The sequence below is a fragment of the Calliphora vicina genome, chromosome 3 (genome assembly GCF_958450345.1).
Source record: "Calliphora vicina chromosome 3, idCalVici1.1, whole genome shotgun sequence".
In the NCBI taxonomy this organism is placed as follows: Eukaryota; Metazoa; Arthropoda; class Insecta; order Diptera; family Calliphoridae; genus Calliphora; species Calliphora vicina.
This window is the reverse complement of record NC_088782.1, coordinates 1,427,370-1,455,095: the sequence shown is the minus strand read 5'-3', so window position 1 is coordinate 1,455,095 and position 27,726 is coordinate 1,427,370. Positions and strand designations below refer to the sequence as shown.

The window sequence follows — 27,726 nt, the reverse complement described above, 5'->3', positions numbered from 1 at the left end:
AACACTAATCTCGCTTCAAATCCAAACGCAGCCAGATTTTTTCATTTGAATCGGAGAGCAGCACGTCTCCCTTGCATTAACAGGCTTTTACACAATTTACACTTTTACGAAATTTATGTTCAAGTTATTTTCTAAAGGGGTCTAGGGGCAAATGTAGTCCGATTTCCGCAGTACTTTACAGTATAATTTCAGAGTACTTACAACTTATTTTGTGCAAAATTTTATAAGGATTGCCGCATAATCAAGATATTTATGACTGCTCAAACAGTACTCCGGGGGACAATTGTATGGAGCTAGGGGAAATCATGGACCATTTTATTTTAATTTAACGCATTAGTTTTTGATTTGTTATGTTTTTACTTAAATATATTAATGAAATAATAGTTTTTATTGTTGAATTTGATGTTTTTGACGTTTAACTAAAATCCCGAAGTCCCGAAAAATCCCGAAATCCCGAAAAATCCCGGGATCCCGAAAAATCCCGGGTCCCGGGATTTACATTTCTAAAATCCCGAATCCCGGGATTTGTAAAACCCAGTCCCGTTTGGCATCCCTACTATACATGTTTTAAACCATAAACATTTTCAAAAACTTTCAATCTTTTTTGGTTACTTCATAGTTTTATTATATGTAAATAATTGGAAATAGTAAATGGATAATCAAACATGAAGTGGAAATATTTAGAATAGAAAAAAAATACAAAACGTTACAAACAATTTAAAAAATTTCCTTTTCGTTTTTGAATTAGCATAAACTTATATCGTATTTATAAAAAATTTAACAAAAACGTAATTGATATCCCTAGTTTTTGATCTTTCAAAACATACAAACCACAAATAAAAGTGTGTAATAAATTTCAATACAAATCGTATTCATTACAATGCAAAAATAGAAAAGAACTTAAAAAAAATACATAAAAATTTTACATTTATTTACGAAATTATTTCATAGTATAGAGTTTTTATTTTAGTATTACATTTGTATGCATCTATGTATGTCTGTAATATTCGATTTATATTAATTGATAATATTACATTGTATAATAATAATAATAATAATAATAATAAAAAAGGAGCTCAAATAAAAAAGAAAGCTATACATATTTAATTATAGTAAATTGTAAATTATTTATAACTATGTATTTTAACCGCAAGCATTTAAAATAATAATAACAAAAAATACATAAAATTGTGAATATTTTCACACATTTTTAAATTGGATTACGCTAAATAAAGCAGAACAGTAATGTGGTGTTTGTGGGAGAGTGTGCTTGCTATGTGTGCTTTAAAATATTGTAGCATAGTTTTAGGTAATATGCATTATAAGAACGTGTTTACAAATTTCAAATGGGTTGAGAAATCAGACGATTTTTTCGTTTGGAATTCATAAACTGGTGGCAATTGTGATGTTTTATTATTATGTTTTGTATATTATAGATTAAAAAAATCATTTTGAAAAGTTTCTAAAGGTATTTAAACAAATAAATTAAAGTATGTATTTAAATATTATTAATAAATAGTTAACAAACAAATTAAGAAATTATTTCAAAAAAGAAAATTTTGAGCAATTTTAAGGTTATCAAAAGAAAAATTATTTCAGAAAAGCAAACTTTAGGCAAAACTAATATTTTTCGCAAAATCTCTTCAAAGACTTTTATATTTATTAAAAAATTTTGTTTTTTTATTAAGATATTTTTAATATATTAATTTTATTTCGTAATTAATTGAAAATAAACGACTTTAAAAGTTGTTTAGACAGTTGTATTTAAAATTTTAATTCCATTCTGTTTTTCGAAGCCATATGTTTTGAATTTTTTATTTAAACATTCTAAGCGTAGTCTAAGTTTTTGTATATATGTGTGTGTGTGTGTGGCGGTGTTTGTGTATGTTTTAATATTCGATGGCCCAGTAGAGTTGTAGAGTATTTATCGTCGAAAACGTCCCAAGTATGCCTTGCAATTGGGGCATGTATGATGAACATCCATGCAGTCATCAATGCAACAGGGAATCAGACAGCAACCCAACCAACATCTGCAATAGAAAGAAAATAACATTAGAAAGGTTTAATTACACTAGTTTACAAGGTTTTTATTAATGGTTCATGGTTTTAGATCGTCTAGATTTGGGAAAAATATTGGAAACAATTCAGGACATCAAACTTTTGAGGTATGTACATATTTATTAAGAATGAAAATACTAAAAATAACATTACAATTGGAGCAAAAACTTAAATTAATTCTGTCAAATCTGTGTCTTTTAAGCAACTGTTCCGATTGCAAAAGGACATATGGGCAATTCCACGACTGAAAACCTAAAAACCCTTGAAACTTTTTTTCAAGATGATTTGAATAGGAGAAAACACTAGAATATTACTATCTGTAAGTATTTAGAGCTTATTACAACATTTTAAGGGCAAAAATTAGAGTTTAAACTGACTTTATTTAATTTAATTTGCATATTTTATACTAAAATTGCGGTTAAAACTAAGCTCCCAATTATTGAAATGAATTTGACTCTGATTGTTTATTTGCTATTATAAAATTGTTTATTGAAACCGAATGTATATTTTCTATTAATTTTTTTAGTTTTTGTATACATATGTATGTATATTTTTAGAATATATGTATATTGTTTTATTATAAGAGAAAAATCTGTCACGTACGATATTAAATTTTATTTATTATAAAATCATCCAAAGACTGTTTTTATTTAAATATGGCCGATTGTGAAGGAAAAATATTTCGTTAGTGTAAGAAATTAAAAGAAAACATAACGCCTCTCTCGATTCGAATATTTCTACGTGTGCCTCAAAATGACTTCCGTTTTATGTCACGTACGATATACCCTTATTTCGCTCGATATTTTGGACAACAATGTTTCGAAAGAACTTCGTATTATTTTAAAATATAGTACCTTCTGAATGGAACATAAAGACCAAATTATTTTTCAGATACCCTTATTTTTGCAAAATCTTTTTTTACAAATGTAACGTACGATGATATGGAATTGCCCATATGTAATTAGAATACTGGTTGTCAGACAGATATGGAATGAATTTTTGTTATTAAGCAAATATGATAATAAAAAATCCTGTTTATTTCACTAACCCCCAGTAACACGAAGTCTGGTTATGTGTTAACTAGTATAGTTTTCAAAAACAAAAATAATTTTAAACGACAGTATAACTATTAGTTAGCACCTAAACAGTCTTCGTGTTAATTATATTTTAAAATATATTTAAGTTTCATATTTGGATTATCTTGTATATCTTTCATAATAGTTGACAAAATTTATTTCTAAAAATATTATTTTATATATGCATGTTAAACTCTAAACTGGACCTAAGGGTGATTACGGCCAGTAGCTTGAAGTTATTTTCCTTCATATAATATAGGGGCACACCAATGTGTCATCCATTCTATTTCAACTTACCCTAATAATGCAATTACAAAACCCGATAAGTATGCAATCATTCCAGGTTCAGTACGTGTTGTCGTTTCGATTTCAGCATGACACGATGGACAAATCATATGTGTAGCCGTACGTCCAATTGGCACAACCGTGGTAACAATATGGGCATTTGTGGTAGCAGCAGCATGTGTGGGTGCAGCGACGGGTGTAAACGGACCCACCGGTTTAACGCCACCAACTGCTTCTTGGTAGGATGGTGGAGCTGAGGGTGGTGGCACATAAGTGTATTGTGGTGGTGTTGCTTTACTCATTGTGCTTTAAGGCTTTTTTAAATTTATTTCTATTCTGTTGAATTCTTTAAACGCCGGCTCTCGTTGTATTCCTTCTTGTGCGTACGAGTGAGTCTGTTTTATGTTGCAGCTATTGTGGTTTTTATAGGTTTTTATTTTTTATTTAAATCTATGTGAAGTTTGTGCAACGTTGCGTATGGAATATATTGTTGTTGTATTACTTAGTATATACAATTGTTGCGCTGAATGTGTGTATGTCTGTTGGGTGGTCAAGGGAATAGTCCTGGTACGCAATTTTACTTTTCAGTAAATGCAATATTATTTTTATTTTATAGTCTTTTCACTTTGTGCCTGCAAATAAATGGGAAAAAAGAGAGAAATTAATGAAAATGTGTGTTTTTTTTATCTTTGAATGAAATATATGAAATATTAATGGAAATGAATGTCTGTATTGTAGGTACATTTTATTTATGGAAATATCATCAGGATTTATCTCTAGTTTTTAATTTGAACCTTAACATTAAAAAGAATATGTATTTATAAATGGACATAGAGAAAAATATGTATATAAATAACATGGTCATATAGAGTAGAATCAAATTAAAACCGCAGTTTCGATTAGCTCGGTAGCTAATGTCACCAATTGACATACCTTACGGAAATTCAAAAATATGTTTGTGTTTTTTTCATTGCTCTAATTGGATGCCTGAATGCTACAATTTGGATCTAGTACTTCTTTCACTATATCTGGACTTGATTTGGGGTTTCATCCATCTCATGGCTAGTGTGGCCTTATTAATAGGGAATCATATTGATTCTACTTGAGTGCTTGTGTTGTGATATATTTGACGTAACTGAAAAACAATTGCACTGAACGAATCAGTTTTGGAATGAAACCAATTTCCATTTATTTGTTTGAAATTTGTAAAGAATAAAATGTCGATCTTTGCATTTACTAGTAAGTATGTACGTTCTATTTGCAAAACCACTTGAATATCATCATCTAAATATGTAATTTCAAATTGACTAAAAATCTCCGCAAATTATAAATATGAATGTGAATAGTGGGTGTAATTGCAAATACAGCAATATACGAGTGTCTATATTAAACCTGCCCTTAACAAATAAATTTATTTTAAATGGAACTTATTTTGTTCTTTGGTGGCGTCAGTATTTGTCAGCTGGATCAAAGGACACAAAGGAAACATATTCAATTTTGTCGCATCAGACATTTTCGAATACGTTTAAAAATATTCAAACTATTGTAATTTTTCGGACAAATTTTAAGTTTTATGTATTTTTACGAAATTGCACTATCAATTGGAATTTAACGTATGGTTTCAACATCCACCATCTTTTGTATATATTGTCATAAGTGCACGCAGAGAAAAAACATGGTTGGACATGGTTACGACAACTATACTATGTTCTCTGTAACAATATATTGTTGTCGTAAACATATAATTGTTGTTTTAATTTAATTTCAACAATATTATAGTTACTGTAAACGTTTATATTTTCATCGCAATTATAAATATGAATATGGTTTTCGAACAACTAAATAATGATAATTAGGTAAACATATTATTTTTATATACAACCATTAAATGTTAAGTTTATATACGCGTAGTCATAATATGTTTAAGATGCAAACAAAATATGTTTACTTTTAATAGTCTGTTTTCCCACCATTTGTGAGTGTTGGTGTTTGTCTAAGCTGTGTTGTTTTTACAAGTAAATTTTGAGTGTCTGTAATTCCCATTCGCTCTATAGTTTTATTTGTATATTATCTTTAACTTTCCTAGAGCGAATAACAATAAATTTGATTTTATCAATAATATTTTAATTGTGAATTTAGTACTTTAAAACTAAATCCTATTAAAATTTTGTATTTCCAAAAATAAATTTTAATAATAATATGATTATTTTGGATCATAATATGATTTAACTGGGTCATAAATATGATGACTCTGGGTCATATTATGATTGTTTTTTATCATAATATGATTATTTCAAAACATATTATGATTGATTTTTATCATAATTTGATTATTTCAGAACATATTATGATATTTTATGATACTAATAATGATCATAATATGTTTTGGACTACAAGAAAAAATCTGATCATAATATGTTGCTCTTAGTTTATGGTTACCACAACCATGTTTTTTCTCTGCGTGTGGATACTTTTACTTATCAGCACATTGCTAACAACATTAACTGTTAAACCTGCAAGTGTTCCCTGGTAATGTCGCCCAGGTTACCCAATCTGACGACAGCTAGAGTGAGAAGGCGTTTGATTTGCTGAGTAACCTGAATGTCATTTTAACACCGGTGCGTCTCAGGTAAGTAGGTGTCACTGAAACTCAGCGTGCAAAATTAGTCGCATGGCGGCTAGCCTGCCCAGAGGCTGTTGGCAGCCCCAACACTGGGATCGGATGCGGAGTCCCAATCAGTCACCCATCCTAAACATCAACGATTACAGAAACCACAGGTGGCCCTTTGTTCCTTATAGGAACCACAGGACATAATAATAATAAATAGTCATTTTTGTGTTAATTTAAATAAATAAAGAGTTGTTACAAATTTTAAACTAATGATCGATTTTAATTGCAATTAAATAAATATTTTGCGAAAAATTATAAAATTTAGAATATTTATGAACTTATTCGAAATTGTCTGATATGGTCTTTCAAATGAGTCCTTCAAATCCCGTTTACATGATATCAAAATTTCCTTTCCTTTCAGAAAACATCAAAACCAGAAAAAATCACCTTATTATCATTTTATCAAGCTCACCATATACTGACGCCATTACAAAAATATTGAGAAATGGTACCGTCAAACAAACAAAACATTCATTTTAGTTGGGAACAGATACCTTATGTTTCCTTCATACAAACGGGGCCACCCTAATATATTGTACATATGTAGGTAAGAATGAATTTAGCTTGTTTAATATCTCTAAAACGTTATGTAGTTGCATTTTAACGCAAAAAAACTTAAACAAATTTAAGGTGGCAAAATTATGTATGGGCGGTGTTTGATTTAAAACCTTTTTGGCATTAAAATAAACTGAAAAATAAAGACTGAAATTGTAATTCTAGTTTAACTGTAGGTTGGAATGCCTTCTCGTTCTACAGACTCACACCAACATAGCATACAAATGTAATAGAAAACTTCAAATGAAAAAAAAAAAAATACAAAACGGAAGTATCAAGTCTTGTCTCCATTATTTTGTTTCTACTCTCAGTTCAGTTTGATTTTTTTTAAACACAAAGTATATAAAGAAACAACTATGTACGTGGTTTCCTAACAACAGTAATATACTTGCAGAAAATAAAGTTTTGAAAAATTACATGAGTACAATGTTATAAAATATATTTTACTATGACGCCAAACAAGTAAAAGTCATTTAGTTTTATGCAAACATTTTGCTTCTTTTCTTTTTTATCAACAAAAAAACAACATGATGTAAAAATTTTAAATTCATACCAACACTATCTCAACTAAATACATACATAGATACAAATCCCACAATTAAGATAATTAATTTTAAGTTTATGAAGTCATAAGCCTGCTAAGAATGCATTACCTTTGACTGACGAATGATCCTGTCATTGTGGGGAGATCGAGTTGATATTTTGATATTATTATATTTGCTTGTATGTATATTTGAATACTTTGTTAAAAACTTCATGTAAATACATTATAAGTACGGCTTTTATTAGCTAAATTGATCACTGCCTGCATTACCTTGAGTTAGCCAAGTAACTATTTAATTAATTAATGAAACAACTTATTAAATCACAAGGACCTTACAGTGACTATCAATAAATGGGTACTTCTGGGTGGACCCGCTTATATGGAGGAAAAATAAATAGTCAAAGTTCCTAAACTAAAATTAATCTTTGAAAAGATTATTCTTGTAAAAAAGAGTCAGTTCCGCAAGGGAAGCATATGAAATATTGAGAGGTCCATTCAACACTGTATTGGAAATTTTCGTGTAAATTCAATCAATATTGGAATTTTTGAAATTGTTTACAAAAATTTTAAGTTTTTTAAATTTTGATATAGAATTATTTAAAATAAATAGTTCAGATGAATACACCATAAACCTAATATAATTTGATCTAATTTTATTTGAATTTATTGAAACATATTTTTTCCTGATCTGATGTTAACTGTATGTTCAAGACAATCACAATATAGATATCGAAATAAGCGAAATAAGGAAATAGGTTTCGAAAAATTCAAATAAAATTTTAACTACAGCATTTCCAATTAAATTTCCAATTACATATATTTCAGATATTTTCAATTATATTTCAGAATAATCGAATTATATTTCAGAAGTTTTCATTCCAGAAGTTTTCCATTTGTATTTCAGAATTATCCAATTGTATTTCAGAAAGTTGCATCGGTATTGCTATTAGACATTTTGGTGTAAAAATTTAAAAAACTTAAAATTTTTTCAAAAATATATTTGAAAATTTTAGATATGTCATATCTCAATATGTATCAATATTTCATACATTTCCTTTGAGAGAAATATGAAAAAAAATCAATAACACCTTAAAAAAGAAAATTTTTATCGTTGGATCCAGCTCAGAGATTTTGTGAGAAACGGGCCACCCTAAGGTACTTACATACATATATACTATTGACGCATTTATTTATGTAAGTGTGAGTGTACGTACTACTTTTTGCGACATCTGCATGACAATGACACCCTCTTATAAGTTGTACTGACTGAGTGCTGCTGTAGTTGTTGGATTTTATGTTATCGTTTTGTTTTAAGAGAAAGTTAAATGTGTACTTTTGAAATTGTAAAATGTACTAAATAAAAGATGTTAAGGAATACTGAAAACATTTCACAAACACACAACAGCAAAAACCAGAGACAAGTAAATTTGTTTTATGCGACCATTTGAATTGATTTTTGTGTTTTTTTCTACTTTACCTACTTTAAACTTTAACGAATGAATTTAAACAACTATTGCACCAATTTAAATAGTATGTATGAATGTATTTAGAACATTTTAAAATGAATAAACCTGAACTGTGTTAGATATCTCATAAAACTTGTAACATTTTGATAAATAATTCCAAATTTATTCCTTAAATATTTAAAAATGTATACTGCACACCATCATTATCGCTAAGATACCGTTACCACAAAAATATTATTTCAGTTCGATTACTGTCACCGCTAAAAAATGGTTTCCAATATAAATGAAAATATTGTTACCTCTAAAATAAAATAAATTTGTATTCCCTGAGTTTATTGAAATCTACAGTTAAAATGTAATACAATATCACTATTGTCAACTAATTTTATATTTTTGTACACTTTATTAATAATTTAGGTCAGACCGAAGATATCGATATCATTAAAATACTGTTTAAAATTCCGTTATAGTTACCGGTATCGAAATAGCATAACCGTTTCGAATCGGTAGCCAACCTTGATACATACCTTATGGGGTTCTCAATTATTCGAGTTCTATTTTAAATGAAAAAAAGTTTAAAATTTTTTTATTATTCGAGTGAACGATTCATTTTTAAACTTTTCTCGATTATTCGAACGAATAACGAGTAAAAAATATTATTCAAATAATTTGACAAAGTATTTCTAAAACATGTAATTTTTCGATAATTTTTCTCTTAACTGACAATGACTAATGGCATGAAATTTTAATAACACTGTCCAACAGCATTTTTGGAACAGAATAGCGATCGTATAATTCTGAAAGGACATTAATTTTTCATCATTTTTGTAGAATAAAGTTATAGTCAATTTTTTTTAAAGTGGGTGAAAGTTTTAATTTTTTGATCGAAGGGAGCATTAACTAAATGAAAAAAATGTTGTAAGTTAATGTTTGAGAGAATTCTTATTGTTAGAGTTATATTGTGGAATTTTATGGGAATCATTTTTGTGGAAGATCTTAACCCTCTATCTCCTCTCTTTACGGGTCAATTTGACCCTTTTTAGAGAAAATCAAACAAAGTCCTTTTAAAAAGGACATTTAAGTATTAAATATAGAAAAGTTGTAAATAAAGATCTTTACGCTTAATTAGCAAAATTATACGCCACCTCGGATCTCACATTTTAAAAAAAAATCGCCAAAAATCCAAGTATGATCCGAATGAGCTAAAATTTAAAATGTAAATGGACTTTGTCCATTTGTCCAAATGTTAGTTTATAAAAAATATTTTTTTTAAGTTGAAAATAAGTTCGATTAATCGACAATTATTCATCGAATAATTTTTATTCTAATAGAAAAATGGTATTCATTCGAATAAAAAATATATTTTTTTCTCGATTATTCGGATAATTTTTATTCGAATGACTTTTCGGAATGACTTGTTGGTTACGACATGGTTGCTGCAACTTTGCTATGTTCTCTGCAATCATAAATGTACAATACATTTTATTTCAATACATAATAACTTATTTTCTACAGCTGTATTTTGGTTTATATTTTATAATTACATGATTGTCGCTATATGGTTGGAAATATGATGGATATGGAACGATGAAAATTTGTGAAAATTTTAACTACAACTAATAAATATAAAAAAAATATTGTTATTGTTATTGTTATAATCATGTCATGATCACAAAAACTCCATAATATGGTCATGTGATTACATTCATAATATATGTCATGGTTAAGCTGGAATCTTAATATGGGTAGTCTCAATCATAATATGATCAAATCAGCTACTATATTTTGAGATAAACATATTATGATTGAGGTGGAATCATAATATAATATATATTATATTACGGTGTTCGATTATGGTCACCACAACCATGTTTTTTCCTTGTGTGTATATAAATTTGCGAAAAGTTTTGAAACGTAAGGATGTTTGTAATTTCGTTTTACAAAATAAGGTACTGAAGCTACTTTTATACTTTCTGAGTTAAACAATTCTGGGAGTATATTACGTTCTTCATACGCTAATTCAGAAATTCTTCTCTGATTTGGAGTATAGTTAAATCTAAACGAAATCATAAATATTTGAAATTGAAATTCATTTCTCCTGCATGCTTAAGGATGTAAAAAAAGCCACTCATTTTGGTTTATTTTGTTGGCTCGTGCAATCGCACGAATAGTTATACTATTTCAATATTTCCAAGTAATTATACACATACACTGTGTGATAGTGTATGCTTATAATTACTTGGAAATATGATGTCACAGTCATGCAAAAAAATCCTGAAATGACCCTGATATGTAATAATTTAGAGTACCACTTGCAATTAATTAGAATTAAAAAAAAATTAAGAGTACAAATAAAACTTAAAATTTCAATACATTAGCATTTTTTTTAATAAATGAATTTAGGTGCACGAAAGAATTTCGCTACTCAAATATAGTATGTACATGTTTACCGTAACAATTTCAGCTATTTTACAAGTTTTTTTTTAGCAATATTATGGGCACACATAATATGTTAAAATAATTACAGTGACCATAATATTGTTAAATAATATCTGTGTATAGGTTGTGATTAAAAATAAATATGGCGGATTTCATGTCAAGTGTCAACTTTTGAAATCGATGTCTTCCGATCGGAATGAAATTTGCACCAAGTAGTAAGTTCTATTGGATTGTAATTTCAACAAGATCGGTGGAGAACTCTCTCTGAGTTAGAGTGGGTAAAAATTTTACATTTTGGCCAAGTAGGTGTTTTTTCTCATTCATGTAACTTATTACCTATTCGCTTAGTGGGATGCGAGTGGGATATCTATCAAAATAAATATTTTGTAACTCAAGACATACAATTTTCGACTTTTTTTTTTGCAAAATCTAATTTTTTCCAAAATGAGCCATATTTTTATTTTTTTGCTCAAGGTCCAGATATAAAACTTGAGATTTTAAATTAGTAAAAGTAATCTTATAAACTTTATTATTAGTTTAATAAATATTTGTTTATATACAAATACATACATATATTTCTAATGGTAAATAACCGAAGAACACTTCAAATCGAATTTGTTTCAAAAATTACACTTTATTTATTTATTTTTTCATAGGTATAAACAAACTAAACGAACATATTTCATATTTCAGTTTTGTATTGGCCGAAAAACAAGAACAAACAAATCTCACAGCTAAAAAACAAAAATAAACATGTTGGACGCGTCGTTGTTGACCACATAAAAATAGAATTTCGCATAAAAATTAAATTTGTATCTCAGTATTCATACGAATACGACGACCAGTATCTATGAATCTCAATCTATATGTATCAATATATATCTATTTATTTATTTATTTATTTTCCAACTGCGGCCATCTGATGGATGCTACGAGACGAGTACATTCAACACATTCACATGATGACTCATTCGAAAACATTTAACGTAGTCCACTTTTACATACTACATCTACATACAGTGGTGGCCACCAATTTAAGACAAATATTTGATTTTTTTCATCAACTGAATTTTAAGTGCGATAGAGCCAAAATAAAAGGACCTCTAAGGGTATGAAATTTATTATTAATGTTTCTAGTTTCTGAAAAATGTTTGGAAAAATCGTTAAAACATATATGGACAAAGATATGTGGAAATACGTTGACCCACCTCAGCGAACATCCGCTGTTAATAACATGATATGACCAAAACTAATGGAACTAAAAATACGAAATTTGGTCCGAATGTTTTATAATAATAAAAATATAATGATATAAATGTGAGAAAATATGTTTATTTAAAAAAAATTTTTTGGTCAAGTTGTAGAAAATATGTTCGTGGTGAATATGTATGAATTGACACAGTCGAATAAAACACACTTGTGTGTTAAAACAGTCCTCATGCATACATATTTGTGGAAATATTTGAAAACATAATTGACAATCACGTGGAATTTAGCAAACAATTTTTGTCTTAAATTCCTGGCCACCACTGTACATACATAGTACATACGAGTATATGTGTATCTGAATGATTTTTTGTGTAGATTTCAAAAGGAAAATAGAAAAAAATTCTCATCGAATGGTACCAGTTTAAAAAACTTTGACTTTTTTGTACACACATCTCTTATGGTTTATGGAACTCAAGGCTTTTTTTTATTCAATTTTATTTGAATCTCTGTGTGTGTTTGCAAAAGATTGAAATTTAATTGAATTACAACTTGGTATACTTAATATAGCGTTCTGGGTTTTTTGTTATTGTTGTTAATTATTTAAAAATGTGTAATTAAAGTTATAGCAAAAAATGTTCATATTGTGTAACTATCTCAATTGCTATTAATACATTTAAAATACACATTTCAAAAAATTATAAATATTTACAGAATGTAAAATTTTAAACAAAACCTTTTTTTGTTTACGTAAATATTACAGAAAATTCCATTTATTTATATAATTATAATTTTATTAATATAAAAACAAAAACAGAGACCTACATATCGTCACCTAAAATGCAAAACAACGTATCATCAAAAAATTCGAAATTGATTTTATTATTGATTACGAAAATAACAATTCAAAAAAACGTAAGCCACATCTTAAAGTGTGCTTTGAAAAAAATATTTTTTTTCATAAAATATATTTCTAGAGTCATTGTAATTCAAATTTGAAAATTTTGTTTCAATATCTCAAGTAGTTTTCATTTTATATCGTTTTTTGCTTCTCCTATAAACTTATGAAAAGTGATGTTACGTTATTTTGCATTTTAGATGACGATATATTTGACCGTGCTGAAACTCTGTTTAAATTAATTATTTTAACCCCCATTAAAATAATAGTTATACTGACAGTTTTCACACAAAAATAATTTTAACCGACACTATAACACTATTATTTAACGCATAGCCTACATATCGATAACCTACAGGTCGAGATTTTGTTTGGCCAATTATTATATATGATCGGACCATTAATCGAAATAAACGAAAATCTGAACTTACAACAAAAACACGAGTTATTTGAAAATTGTTTTATTAAAATAGTAGTATTTAATTTTTAAATTATTATTATTTTTACTTTACAATTTACACAATAACTATAAAAAATACAGTACAACAATCAAGTTAATAGTGTCACGCAAGTAACTTGATGTCAATTTCAATAAATGATGCAAAACACAGCGACATTAGAATTGTTTAATAAATTTAAAAATTAATAATAACAATATACCTACAACCACAAAGATTTTTTTTTAATAAATTCTTATCATCTCACTTAAAATGACATCATTCTATGATAATTAATAAATAAAAATTCAAATGATGAGCATTTAAATTAAGACAAACATGATGAGAGAGAGAAACGATATAATAAAGTACTAAATACAATGTGCAAAGCAGATGTGAAAAAAGTACTGAAACATTTGACCTCTAAAAACCTCATTATAAAAACAATTTTACGAATTTTGTTAATACCTCTGAATTAATTTTGATTATTTATCGCCTTGTTTTTATACCCTTCACCTTCGTGAGAAAGGTATATATAAGTTTGTCATTCCGTTTGTAATTTTCACAATATAATTTTCCGACCCTATAAAGTATATATATTCTGGATCCTTATAGATAGGGGAGTCGATTAAGCCATGTCTGTCTGTCTGTCTGTCTGTTGAAATCAACTTCCGAATCCCCAAAATAACTTACATACACGATTCATACATCAATATCTCCGGAATTCTTCCGGCTCGGTTGCTATTTAAAATCGAGAAAATCGGTCCACAAATGGCTGAGATATAAGGAAACCAGGACAACCACGATTTTTGACCCAAACATTTTTTTTCGCTAAATATTAAAAAAAAATTAAAATACAAAATTTTAAATTTAAAAAAACAATTCGAAAAATTTTTTTTTCAAAAAATTAAAAAACAATTCGAAAAAGGGCTAAATTTAAGTGTAAAAAAGTACTATTTTCAATTTATGATCAATAACTAGTATTTAAAAATCACTATTTTCCATCCCTGCCACAAATTACAAATAGAATGCAACCACTTAGAAGGGTCGGAAGGAATATTACTCTTTTTTTGTATTTATTACATTAATACATTCTCATAATTAATGCTAAAGAGATTCTAGAACAATATTTGTGAAAAGCCTTGAGAAATTATGTTGATGGATGAGAAGAGTATGTTTTATTTTACATCAATTAAATAGCAAACAATAAACAAAAATGTCAAATTAAATGACAACAAATAAATAGAATTACTCACACGACTGCAACAACAAAATACCTGCAAATATTAAGATTTTATTCTACTGTTTCTTATCATTTTGATGGGAATTTTATTGTGCTTTATTCTATGAATTATAAGATTAAAAGTCTAATAAAAATGTTTGTATGTAAATAAGTATCTTAATTTAATTCTTTGTTTCCTAAAGTTTAATTAAATAAACAGATTTTAGTACTTATTTGTATTTGTTATACAAATTCTAAAAAGTATTTAAATATACTCGAGTAATGTGCATGAATTTAGAAACAGGAATTACAAGTTCTATTTGATAAATTTGTGTATAGTTGGAAAATAAAACGTGTCGCCGGTTTTTACTTATGATTAAAATAAAATTATCATTTTATACTATAAAATTTATAGTATGTATGTATGTACTTGGAAAATTACAAAGGTTAGGTTATCTTGGTGAGGCAACACATACGAGTTTTTAAACACGATTACCCTTATTTTGAAAAACTCTTAATTCTAAGTATTAATCAAAGTCTGTCGCTAAAATTCATTAGTTTAACTTTAGAACAGTTTTTTCTGAATCAGCTGCAAATTATATCTATACAGAAAACTCATAATTGTAATTGTGAATCGAAGTCAGCCACTAAAGATTCATTGATTTAATTTTATAATAATTGTTTTTATGAATCAGTTGGAAATTATCAGACTAATAATAACGCCGTAAGTGAAACTTCAAAATTTGAAATGATACATCAAAACGCCGAGACACCCAAACTTAATCCAATTGTAATTTGGTACAATTGGAAATTGATCTTTACGATTGAGCTGAATTAAGCGAAAGTTTTCGTTAACTCATGGTTTCTTCGGCAAACGTTCTTAGAATTCGTCGTAAATTACGATTTTGATAACCGCTTGGTGCATTTTTTTCATCCATACAAATTGACCCACTCTAACCCACTGTTTATACTTGACAAATATTTATCATAACAATTAATGCCGTTTGTTGTCAAGACAAAGCAAAAGCACTAACAATTTTGTCATAACGAAGCAATAATACTAATAAATGGGGACTATACCTGATAATATTTTATCTTGACAACCATTTTGACGTTCATCATGATAAAAATTTAACAGGTATAGACAGGGGGTAATGGACATACAAAGGTATTGCAAATGTCACAAGTTGGAAGTTATATTTTCAATACACACGCAGAGAAAAAAATATGGTTGTACATGTTTACTGTAACAATTTCAACAGTTTTAGATTTGTTTACATGATTGCGGTAACCATAACATGCATAACAATATTTTTAGTCTGGGCGCATTACCCTATGTCTATACTTGATAAATTTGTGTCTTGATAAACGTCAAAATGGTTGTCAGGATACAAAATTATCAGGTATTGTTAATGCTTTTGCTCAGACAACTTTGTCTTGAAAACAAACAATTGTTATGATAAATATTTGTCAAACATAGACAGGGGGTTAGTTGTAAACAAATTTTTACAATAATAAATAACATTAGTATCGAATTTTTAACACCAAAACTTTTATTTGTTCGACAGTTTACATTTTAAAATAAAGAACATGAGCAATGTATGTAATATAACATAATATATTTTCGACAATTAATAGAAACATTTGAGGGTATATTTCTAAAATATAACTCCAATTGCTGGCAATGAATATACATACATACATACATATTATAAAACAAGTTGTTGTTGTAGCAGCAGTTGACAGCCCTTGGTCGAGTGAACTCGGGTCATTTCGGTGCGTAGAACCGACTGTCGTGGGAATGTATATAGTTTGTATCATAGAGAATAGACATAGAGCGGAAACTCTCCTGTCAAAGACCTAACTCAGTTGTCAGAAACCTAAGTGGTGAGAATGTATTAGTAGAAAAAAATATGTGAAAACAAAAACAACACTCGTATGTATGATTATTTTGAGTAAATTTTTTGTTTGAGTTTTTTTCTAGTTTCCGCTCTATGTTTCTCTATGGTTTGTATATAAAACAAGTAACAAAGTGTGGTCGGTCAAGCTAGATCATATAATACCCTACACTGAGTAATGGAAATGAGCAAAAATGGAAATGGGCCATATATGGGAGCTATGAGATATTGTGGACCGATCGCCATGAATTTATCGAACAATGATGTCATTTTATGTGAATTTATCAAACAATGATGTCATTTTATGTGAGAGGATAAGAATTTATTAAAAAAAATATTTGTGGTTGTAGATATACATATTGATATTGATATTATTAATTTTTAAATTTATTAAACAATTCTAATGTCACTATGTTTTGCATCATTTATTGAAATTGACAACAAGTTATTTGCGTGACAATTTTAACTTGATTGTATTTTTTATAGTTTTTGTAAATTGTAAAGTAAAAAATAATTATTTTCAAATTGGAGGATCACATCAAAAACAATAAAAAAACAGTATACAAACAATAATATATGTATATTGGGGTTTTCGTCTCAAGTGACACAACTTTTGAAACCGATGTCTTCCGATCGGGATAGATATCTAACTCGCATTACACTAAGCGACCAAAAAGCTCTTCAAGAAAAACCCTAAGCTTTCTTTTGAGAAAAAAACATGCCCATTTTAGAAATAGGTATCTAAACTATTTAGGTCGTGTGATTTATGTCTATATGAAACTTATTTCTGTTATACTTTATGTGGATACCAACATTTTTAAGAGATTCATGCTTGTTAAAGTGATCTTCGGAAGTGGGGCTTATTTGGGAGCTATGACTAATTATGGACCGATCATTACAAAATTAGGTGACATGTCTTCCGTATACATATAAAACTAGTTTGGAGTGAAATTTGTGTAGATACCTATATAAATTGAACATGACCGATAACGTCCTTTTTCTGGAGGACATTTGTATGAGGTGAAATAGTGGACCGATTGCAGCCAGTTTCAAAAGGTTTCGTCTATATGGTAACATAGAGACGAGACGTAATTGTCAAAATCCTAAGTCTGTTGTCAAAAACCTAACTCTTGCAACAACAAAATACATGCTAGTCAATGTATTTTGTTGTTGTATCAAACATAGGATTTGTTGTATTTTTGTTTGACAAATTGGAGTGTGTCGTCTCTATGTATAATTCTCTATGGTTTCGACCTTATCGATATATCTTAAAAATTCCGAACTGTACTTTGCACACGACGTATGGAAATCGTTTAATTGACTCAGAAAGTGATTCTGAGTCGATCGGTTTACTTTAAGGTGGATGTACAACAAATTTAAATTAAATATTTAGAAAGGTTCAAAAAACGATTTTATTTATAAACTTTTGTTGAATTGGTATGTAAATATTTAAATTTATTTATATATGTATGTCCACTTTTGAAAGCTTATACTGTATGTATTCAGTATTAAAATATGTTTTCATATTATATTTTATTAGAGCAGTAAATTTTTATATATTTATGAATGTATAGTGTATAAAGTTTTTTTCTGTTTAAACCTGACGGTTCTGTACAACTATGCAATTACTGGCAATAGTTTAGTTTAACTTTTTGTTATAGTTTTTTTTTTTTATTTTTTAATAAGTGTATAATATTGTTTTGTAATAACAATGTATTTAGTACAAAAGGTATTTGAACGCAAAAGTATGAATGAAAAAAATCGATAGTGAAAACAAATACATTGTATGTATAAAAATATGTTATCGTGTAGATTGAAAGGAAAACGAATTGTTTCCTTATTTTTCATTACACACATATAAAACAATTACGCTTTTTAGTTTCAAATAATTACATGTGTAGAACTTTTGGAACAACAACAATTTTTACATTAATAATTTAAAATAGTGTGAATTATTACATAAATATTATATGAACTAAGAAAATGTTTTGATTAAAATTAAAATGTTTCAAAATCCTGCCACTTTTCAGTTTCAAAAATGTATCACGTTTTTTGAAAAAATTAAACTGAAAACCCTAATCATTATATATACATATATCGTCACCTGAAATGTAAAAGGACGTAACAGTTTTTAAATGTTATTGGATAAGCGCATCAAGGCACATGTCTTCACAAATGTTTAGCTTTATATTTTTAAAAATAACGATTTTATTAAAGAAAGAAAATCAAAATTGTAACCACAACACTTTTCATTTTATTATGTTTTTTGTCTCTCTTGTAATGTTTTAAAAAGTGATGATAGGCCCTTTTGCATTTTAGGTGACGATATGTAGTGTTGCCTAATAAAATTGTTTGTGGTTAGTAGAGTGTTGTCGCAAAAAATGTACTACTTCTTTAATGTAGTTTACATTTATTGTATTACATTTCTTAATTATTTTATGTATGCATAAACATTATTACAAACAAAGTGTGTGTTTTTAAGCCCGATAGAACTTACGAAAATATTTGTCATTGTTGACAAAACATTTACACTCTTGTTTAGGTATGCTTCTTTAGCGTTAACACTGGGCTGCAGAAAACGCAACAATCGAGGCTTGTAATCAAACTCCCTAACCTACCAAATTTCTAATTTGTACTTTATTATATTTACTGTTAATTTTATAAAACTACAGGGTAATATTAGAGTGTCCAAAAAACCGGAAAATTTAAAAAACCGGTTTCCGGTTTAACCGAAAAAGTGTGTTTTTGAAAAAACCTGTTTTGATTATTTATTGTCTTTTAAAAAAACCGGCTAAACGGTTTCGCTTTTTGTCTTCAAAAAACCGGTTAACCGGTTTATGTTAAACTTCTATTTAATATGAATATTTATTTATCCTTAAATTTATTTTTATTTGTGGACGCTAATAGGAAATGTGTTAAGATTTGTGTACTAAATCTTCGGAAATTTAGCATTTTTGAATTCTTAAGGCTATATATTTATGCAATTATTTTGTATCTTTTGTCAAATGCCATAATTTTCTATAAAATAAATCAATATTTTTAAAAATGGTATCAAAATTTTTGCCAAAAAATCGAAAAGTTAAAAAAAACCGAAACCGGTGGAGTTTATATGTATATGTAGTGCTTTTGTAGTGTAATGTACATAATATGCATTTTATTAATGTTGTTTATTTTTCATATTCCTACTTAAAATTAGCAGATTCCAATCGATTTTCTAGTAGTATTTCATTAAGTAGGTATTTGAAGGAACTAAATAGGTGGTATAGGTGAGGCAGATAGACGACACAGAGACTGTCTGGTGGAATTCATTTGTTTAATAAATTTTCATCATAAATAGCGATAATTTCCATGAAATACAAAATACAACAGCATTTGTGTCTTTCACATTATGTATACATATTTGTAAAATTGTATCAAATTTAATTTGTTTAATAAAGTTATTAACTAAATACATAGTATATGGGCATTTCCATTATGGCGTGACATTTGTACGACAAAATGATAAAAAAAGATAACGAAAAAATCAAATTTATAATATGATTTTTTTTTATATTTGCTAATTACTTTGCTAATTACAGTACCACTTTATTCAGAAAAAATATTGCAAAAATCTACCATAAGGAAGAATATACGATTGCGTGACGTTAACAAAAACATATAGAAGAAGTGCGGTTTGAATTGATATATTTTTTGGGTAAGAAATAAGAAAACAAGTAATGACCATATAACAACATACACTGAGAAACATTTTTTTTTTAATTTCAATATATGGGAGCTATGACCAATTATGGACCGATCGCTATTTTAAACTTATTACCAGGGAAACCGGAAATATGCTCTAAAAAAAGCGTTTTAGGCGCTTTAAATATGCAGTAAAAACTTTAAAATATGCTCTTAAAATTTAAAAAATATGCTCTTAAAAAAACAAACTTTTACATAATTTTTAACCGAAAAAAATTTACTTAAATTTTCAAATAAAAATCGTTGTCTATTGGATCTGAAAACATTTTTAAACATAGAAAATATTCTTTCGACATCAACTGATTAACACTTAGAACGGTTAAGTTTGAATTAGAACTAAAATTTGATATTTAGATGGAGCTATTATTAAAATAGTGCTTATTTTATATTAAAACAAGAGAGCTATATTCGGCTGTGCCGAATCTTATATACCCTTCATCTAATTATACTTCAAAATAAAAAATTTAAATATTTTTAGGTGAACAAAATTTTTTTTTCAGTTTTTTTCATTTTTTGGATAAAAAATTTTTCGAATTGTTATTTTAAATTTAAAAAAAAAAATTTCTGTTTTTTAAATTTTTTTTTTTTGGTGAAAAGCCATCTATTTTTCAATTTTGAATTTTAAACAAAGGAAGTAAAAACCTGTAACACAACAGCGAAAAATAAGTAAGACAAAATTTGTTTTTGATAAACTCAAAATATGCTATTAAACAGTAAAATATGCTCTAAAAACGCAAAATATGACATAAATATGCTCTTAAAACAAATATATGCAAAAATAGGTATTTAAGGGTAAAATATGCAAAAATATGCACTAACAAATCGATGCCAAAATTCTTAAATAGTTCTGAAACGTGTAAATATCTTATCCATGTGCTCATTAGACTCACCAGAAAAAACATGCATTTGCATATTTTGGTTTCCCTGCTTATTACTGTTGAATTTTATGTGGATACCAACATTTTTAAGAGATTTATGCTCGTTAAAATTAAAAAGGCTCCATGATTACCGTATATACATATCAAATTTATTTGGAGCGAAATTTTATTTGAATTGATTAACTTTTAATTTTTCGGTCTACGTGGACTTTTCGATGGAAATGCCCATAAATCTACATATCATTACTTAAACACATTAAAACAGGGTGTTGAATCCGTAGAGAAATACAGTTAGAATGGAAACTCTGCTGTAAAAATCCTAAGTTTGTTGTCAATACTGGTGTGAATGTGTTAATAAAAACACTGTATGTTTCAAACCATGGATAAATATGTTTGCAAATCCTAGTAATTCCTTTTGATTAGAGAAAATCAAGATCTATACACAATAGATCAAAAAGGTGTCCCATATAAATAACAGCGAAAAATGCTCAATCAATCAACAATACATACATATCGTCACCTTAAATGCAAACGGACATAACTACACAAAAAATCAAAATCGAGTTTTTAATTGACTATGGTTCTTTTTATCAAATTACATGCTCATTCAAATTTTTAGACTCATGTGATCAAAATTATAACTTTATTAAAGAAATTCAAATGTTCTTTTGCATTTAAGGTGACGATATATCCAACATTTCAAAGGTCCGAACCCGAAAAACAATTTTTGAATGGAAATAAAAAAAAATAAAAAAAAAATGCTTCTCCTATAAAGCTCTGTGTTTTACACTTAAGATATTTTCGCTGTTGGGGCTCAGTATGTTCAAAGAATTTATTAAATATGCTCACTTTCCTAAATATCAACCCACAACAATTTTTCTACCTTATAAAATGACACTGATTGTTGTTTAAAATGTGATTTCCTATTTATCTTTAACGATAAAAAAGTTTGAAAGAAAAAAATAATAACTCGTTGTTTGATAAAGGCAACATGCCAAAAATGGCAAAATCCACCGAAATACATTAAATCTTGAATCAATAGCAACTCTACAGAAAACATACATAAATAACAACAACAACAAACACAAGAATGAAACCATAAACATGAAGAGCAAATGATAATAAATGATACCTAATAGAATTGAATGATTTTAATGAGAGTAGAATACAAATAAATAAAAACAAAGTTTGTCACATTGGCAGTGTTGTTAACTTGGTCGATTTAGCGAAAATATCTAGAAAATTACAGAACATATTCTCTTTTAATTCAGTATTTCCTCAAGCATTATATATGTATGTAGGTATAAATGCACAGCATGCTGCTGCAGCAGTTCAATGCACTAGTTTCACCACGTCGAATTAAGTAGTTAGCACCTAGCAACTACCAGTAAATTTGTAACCCACTCGCAACGTTATTGACTGGTGAATTTATCATGAGTATGTCATAGGTATGTCATTCGCTGGCGAAATGTAGTGCAAATGATAACCATTTCACTATGGCTTTAGCAGCCGCAGTAGACTAGTTTGTTGTACAAGTAGTAATGTGTAAGCTAGTGTAAGGTTTCCAATTGGCAATTTTTAATTTGCTTGGTATTGTGCAACTGAGTGATATTTTAATATTTATATGTACTTTACTAAGAATCTTTGAGTCAGATTTAATGAATCCTATGCGAGAAGACCACACGGAATTTCTGTACGGCTCTTAAGGGCACTGTGATCAACACCATGGTAGTTAGAGAGCTCTGATAGGGACCATATTAAGGTAGGATATGTGTAGTTTAGGAACCATTGTGGGAACACTGTTCAGTAAGGGCTAGAATTAGTGATCTGTCACTTTCCAAATTGCCATAGGATTAAGTGGCTCGACAGACGATTCTACGATGGACTGGGAAATATCTTCTGCTTGATTAGGGGAATCAGGTAGCGTAAATTGGGATAACTGAATCTTGGCGTCGTAGTCAATAGAGACTGTGAACCATCCTAACATTTTGGGGTCATATTTGAGAACCTCATCTCCTGCCACTGCAAACACGCAAACATTTTGAAGTAGAAACAAGGGTTTTCAAAGCGCTAGCCGGAAGCACTTGGACAAAGAAACTTTGTTTGCCACCTACATGACGATTGGTTGGTCAGTGGTCAATTCGGTTACCTTAGTTGAATGATACCCAGTGGAGAAATATTCATTGCAGTCTTTAGAACTGTTGCAGGCTGCATACAGATAACCTCGGAACACCATATACACAAGGTGTATATGAAACAGTAAATGAACACATAGTTATGTTGACAAAACAGTACCTTCTGGGAAATCATCGGAGAAGTCATCCAAGCTTTGACTTCTCACAGCTGGCGTCTTCACTGAAGCATGTCGGGAGAGACCTTCGAGTATACGAGGAAAACATACAGAGCTGCACATGTGCTGGATTCAGTAGGGATGGATCATAGACCAGGTAAAAAAGTACCTAACTCTAAACATGTGTGAGTAAAAAAATTACACATGTGTTGGTAACTTTTAAATTTTCTACAGGCAACAGAGTTTTATAAATATGTTCTAAATTTGAGTTTGTATGAATTTTCAATACCAAAAATTGTAACTCTGTCCTATAGTTTAAATTCTACAATAACAAAAAATTATGTCAGAATTTCCAAAAATATTTTTTTCTTGATTTGTGCAAAATAGAAACTTTTTCACAATGAAAGTGTGCTAAAAGTGTTTAAAAAAATATAAAAAGTGTTAAAGTAATAATGTGTAAAAAACGTTATTTTATCAAAAGTTAAAATCATTTCATTTGTCATTTGTTTACATTTCTCAGACTAACCCAGAAAAAGTAGCTCAATTCTTTGGGCTTGACCTGGATTCAGAATCCCGGGATTAGAAACGATTTATAATATAAATACGTCTATGCAAGGACCTATTTATGGTCTGTAAATAAATTTGCCTTGGGTCTGTGCAACTAATCAGGCGATTGTGCTTGTCAAAGTGTTTGTTTATTTTGGCTGGAGCTGTCAAAATCTGCCTTTTGTAGTAGTGAATTTGACAGCTTCAGTTTCTAAACAACGGAAGAAAAAATAATCAGCTGTATTATAGACACCACCTTATGATGAATGCGCCTTGATATGTATGTCCGTTTGGCTTGGTATTGTCAGCTGTTTTTGACAAGTTCAGTATAGTTTTACACAAACAAAATGCCTGTTTTTGTTTTTGTATTGTTGTAGAGTTACACAGACTTTATTACTAGACCTTGTGACTATTTTTATTAAAATCTTTAATAAAACTGAAATTGCTTAAAAATCGCTAAAACAAACTTTTTATTTCTTAACACATCAAAATTATAGGTATTATCATATTTTCAATAAGGAATATGTCGTGCTAAAAAATAAATTATAAAAGAAAGAAAGAAAGGTATGAAATACAAAACAAAAACTAGAAATCAACAAAATATGTATAGAAAAAAAAAACACTTCTAAACATCTGCTTGTGTCTGTTTAATAGCAACTGTTTTTTTTTTTGTTATTGAAGAATGATGATCTCAAAGAGAACATAATTTAGCAAAATGACGTCATTAATGAAAAACGTATTTTATTCTACAAATGTATGTATGTATGACTATACCTACATATTAATGCTACACTAAATCATAAAATTGACCCAATTACGCAGGCGCGTTTTACTAAAACAGGCATAAGAATAAATAGCAATTCAAAATAAACGTTTTTAAAAGAAATAATTTATTATAACACTGCTTTGCGTATGTGTATCTAAGAATGAGAAAAAATAATAATTTCCATAAAATTTTCAACAAACTACTACTGAAATTGACGTCATTGAGTAAAAATATATTAGATATTGTAATATTATGCAACTTCATTTTTGTTTTTGGCATTTTATGTACGTAGGTTATACTTTGGTACGTAGTATTTTATGTTGTGTGAGTATTTCTGCCAATTCATTTTGCCCAGTGTATTTATTTATTATTTTCATCTTGTTGTTATTTACACAATCTCCCGTTAACAGGACAAACAAATAAATAACTGACACGACCCAACCCAGTCAGCTACGATTTTAGTCTGACTTATTTGATGAATAAATTTTAATTAAAACCTGTTGTTTATAAATTTAATTTACTACAAACACTCTGTATTAATTTTTCATTTCCATTATTGCTTTTTTCGTGATATTAACACTTATTTAATGATTTCATATTAAATTTTATTGAATTATTATTACTTTGGCTTATTTGCTGTGAATTTCCTTTGAAATACTTTCGTTTTGCTTGTGTTTTTTTTTCAAATCGGTATTATATTTTTATATGTAAAAACACATAGACATTGACACAGAAGTATTTAAATGATTTCACTTCACTCAGTGCTAATTTCGTTTTATTATTATTGTATTAAATAAAAACTACACACGCGCTTTGTAAAATTTTTCAATACAAAATCGAACGACGGAAAATAATAAACTGAATGTTTTTTGCATGATGAGTATTTAGTATTTTGGTTAAATGTCTTGTCTAGTGCAAAGAGAGATAAAAAACAATGATAGAGAGGGATGAAAGTATAAACTTGTTGGCAGCTGTTTGAAAATAACAGTGTTGTTTTAATATTTCTTTAAAGTGTTGTATTTGATTTGGTTTAGTTGGTTTATCTTAGTACTATTTAATTTTTTTTTTATAATTTATTCGTTTCTTTGCTAGTTTTTAATACCTTTTACTAGTTTTGGAAATTTTCAATACAAAAACTAAACAAAATATTGGAGAATAGTAAATCTAGCAGACTTTTATCAATTATCTCCATTAACTCAGAGTTGATATTTTACAAAAAAAAACATAATTTAATCAAACAAATGTTTTTGGTTCGTTCGATTTACAAATCCTAATAAAAAGGAAACAAAGAAATTCAGTAATGGTTTAAATAACTTTCGTAAATATTTTCATAAATAATGTGGATATATTTATTTATTTATTACTAAAAAAAGGTGTTTAATTATTAAACATCCTTCCCAGAATTTTATTAAAAGGGACGATTTCAGAAAACTTAACTTTGAAATTTTTGCACTCTATGTTTACAGCATTTCCAATTGTATTTCAAAAATTTCCAATTGAATTTCAGAAATTTCTAATTATATTTCAGAATTTTCCAATTTTTTAATATATGGTTTCTACGCATGAAAAATTTCACAAGAACTCCAATAAATATGAATTTTACATGATTCCTGGGAAATTTCAGGTATTTTAAGAAAATGTTCCAAAAGTTACGATCACCTAATCTCACACTTATGTATCTTTAAAAAATTTTTGGGATTGCTTAGAAATTATTTCATTTCGTTTAAAAAAATAATTTAACATCAGTTAGGAAAATTTTTGTTTTCATTATAAAATTTTAAGATGTTACGATATCTAAAATCTCTCCTTGTATTTATATAGAGTAGTTAAAATAATAATTTACTGAAAGCATGAATCTTACTTTACAACTTACTTGTACAGTATTTTCGAATCGGATCAGCTGTTTGGGAGATATGCATTTATCATAATTTTTTTGAGCCTGGTTAGACATTTTTTTTAATTTAAAAAATAATTAAACTTCAAGTTTGTTCTTTAAGGCAAACAATGGTTAATTGTGTATATAAATTAATACGTTTGTAATTTAATACTAAATAATGCAACACTACTTGTTTCTAAATGGTTGTTGTCTATGATAAAAACGCAAACAGTATGATTCATATCTTTTTAAAACCGTTAAATTTAATTAGAAATCAACTTTTTATTTAACGGAAAATATAAAATATTGTAAAATTAATTATATTAAAAAAAAAAATCAAAATTATTTATAGTAAAATATAAATTATTGTGATTCAAACAAAAAAGTCAATTTGAATTTGGCTCCCATATTCTAATTCCTAAAAATAGTAAGTTAAATAGATGATACATTTTTACAATGGACCTAGACAAAAAAGATGGTTAATGACGCTCTTGGCAGGGTAGAAAATGCACTGCAAATTGGCAATTATCTAAAATTAATTTACAGTGATTTTCGTTGAATTATTACAGAGAAATTATAATAAAAGAACTTCAGCAAATTAAAAATTTGCTTTCAAATTATGAAAAGTTCAATTAATTACTAAAATTATCTAAAATTTAAAATAGTTTATTAACAAACAAATTTATTCTATTGTTTTGTTATTCATTTAAAAACAATAAATTTTTAAAGTAATATAACCATGTTGTAGTGGGAGTAATTTATCTTACATCAAATTAATATGTAAATGTCTAAAGTTCACTTAACCCAAGTCATATAAATTAATAATTATTTCTGTAAACATTAACAATACATTTTTTTTAACAATAAGAAGTTT

At 27.9% G+C, this 27,726-nt stretch overlaps 1 protein-coding gene across 1 annotated transcript; it reads right to left on the bottom strand.

Moving 5' to 3' along the window:
- Positions 1 to 910: 910 nt before the first annotated feature.
- LOC135955080 (cell death-inducing p53-target protein 1) lies at positions 911 to 25,835 on the bottom strand. The gene is made up of 3 exons (XM_065505376.1): positions 25,600 to 25,835; positions 3,432 to 4,051; positions 911 to 2,030 (listed from the first exon to the last, which is right to left on the bottom strand). The coding sequence occupies exons 2-3, from the start codon at positions 3,719 to 3,721 to the stop codon at positions 1,925 to 1,927; spliced, it is 396 nt and encodes a 131-aa protein (XP_065361448.1). The 5' UTR covers positions 3,722 to 4,051; positions 25,600 to 25,835; the 3' UTR covers positions 911 to 1,924.
- Positions 25,836 to 27,726: the final 1,891 nt, after the last annotated feature.

Coding starts and splice junctions, on each gene's coding strand:
- LOC135955080 (XM_065505376.1), bottom strand. CDS start 3,721: ATGAGTAAAGCAACACCACCACAATACACTTATGTGCCACCACCCTCA. Junction 2,031..3,431: donor TTTGTAATTGCATTATTAGG/GTAAGTTGAAAT, acceptor TTTCTATTGCAG/ATGTTGGTTGGGTTGCTGTC.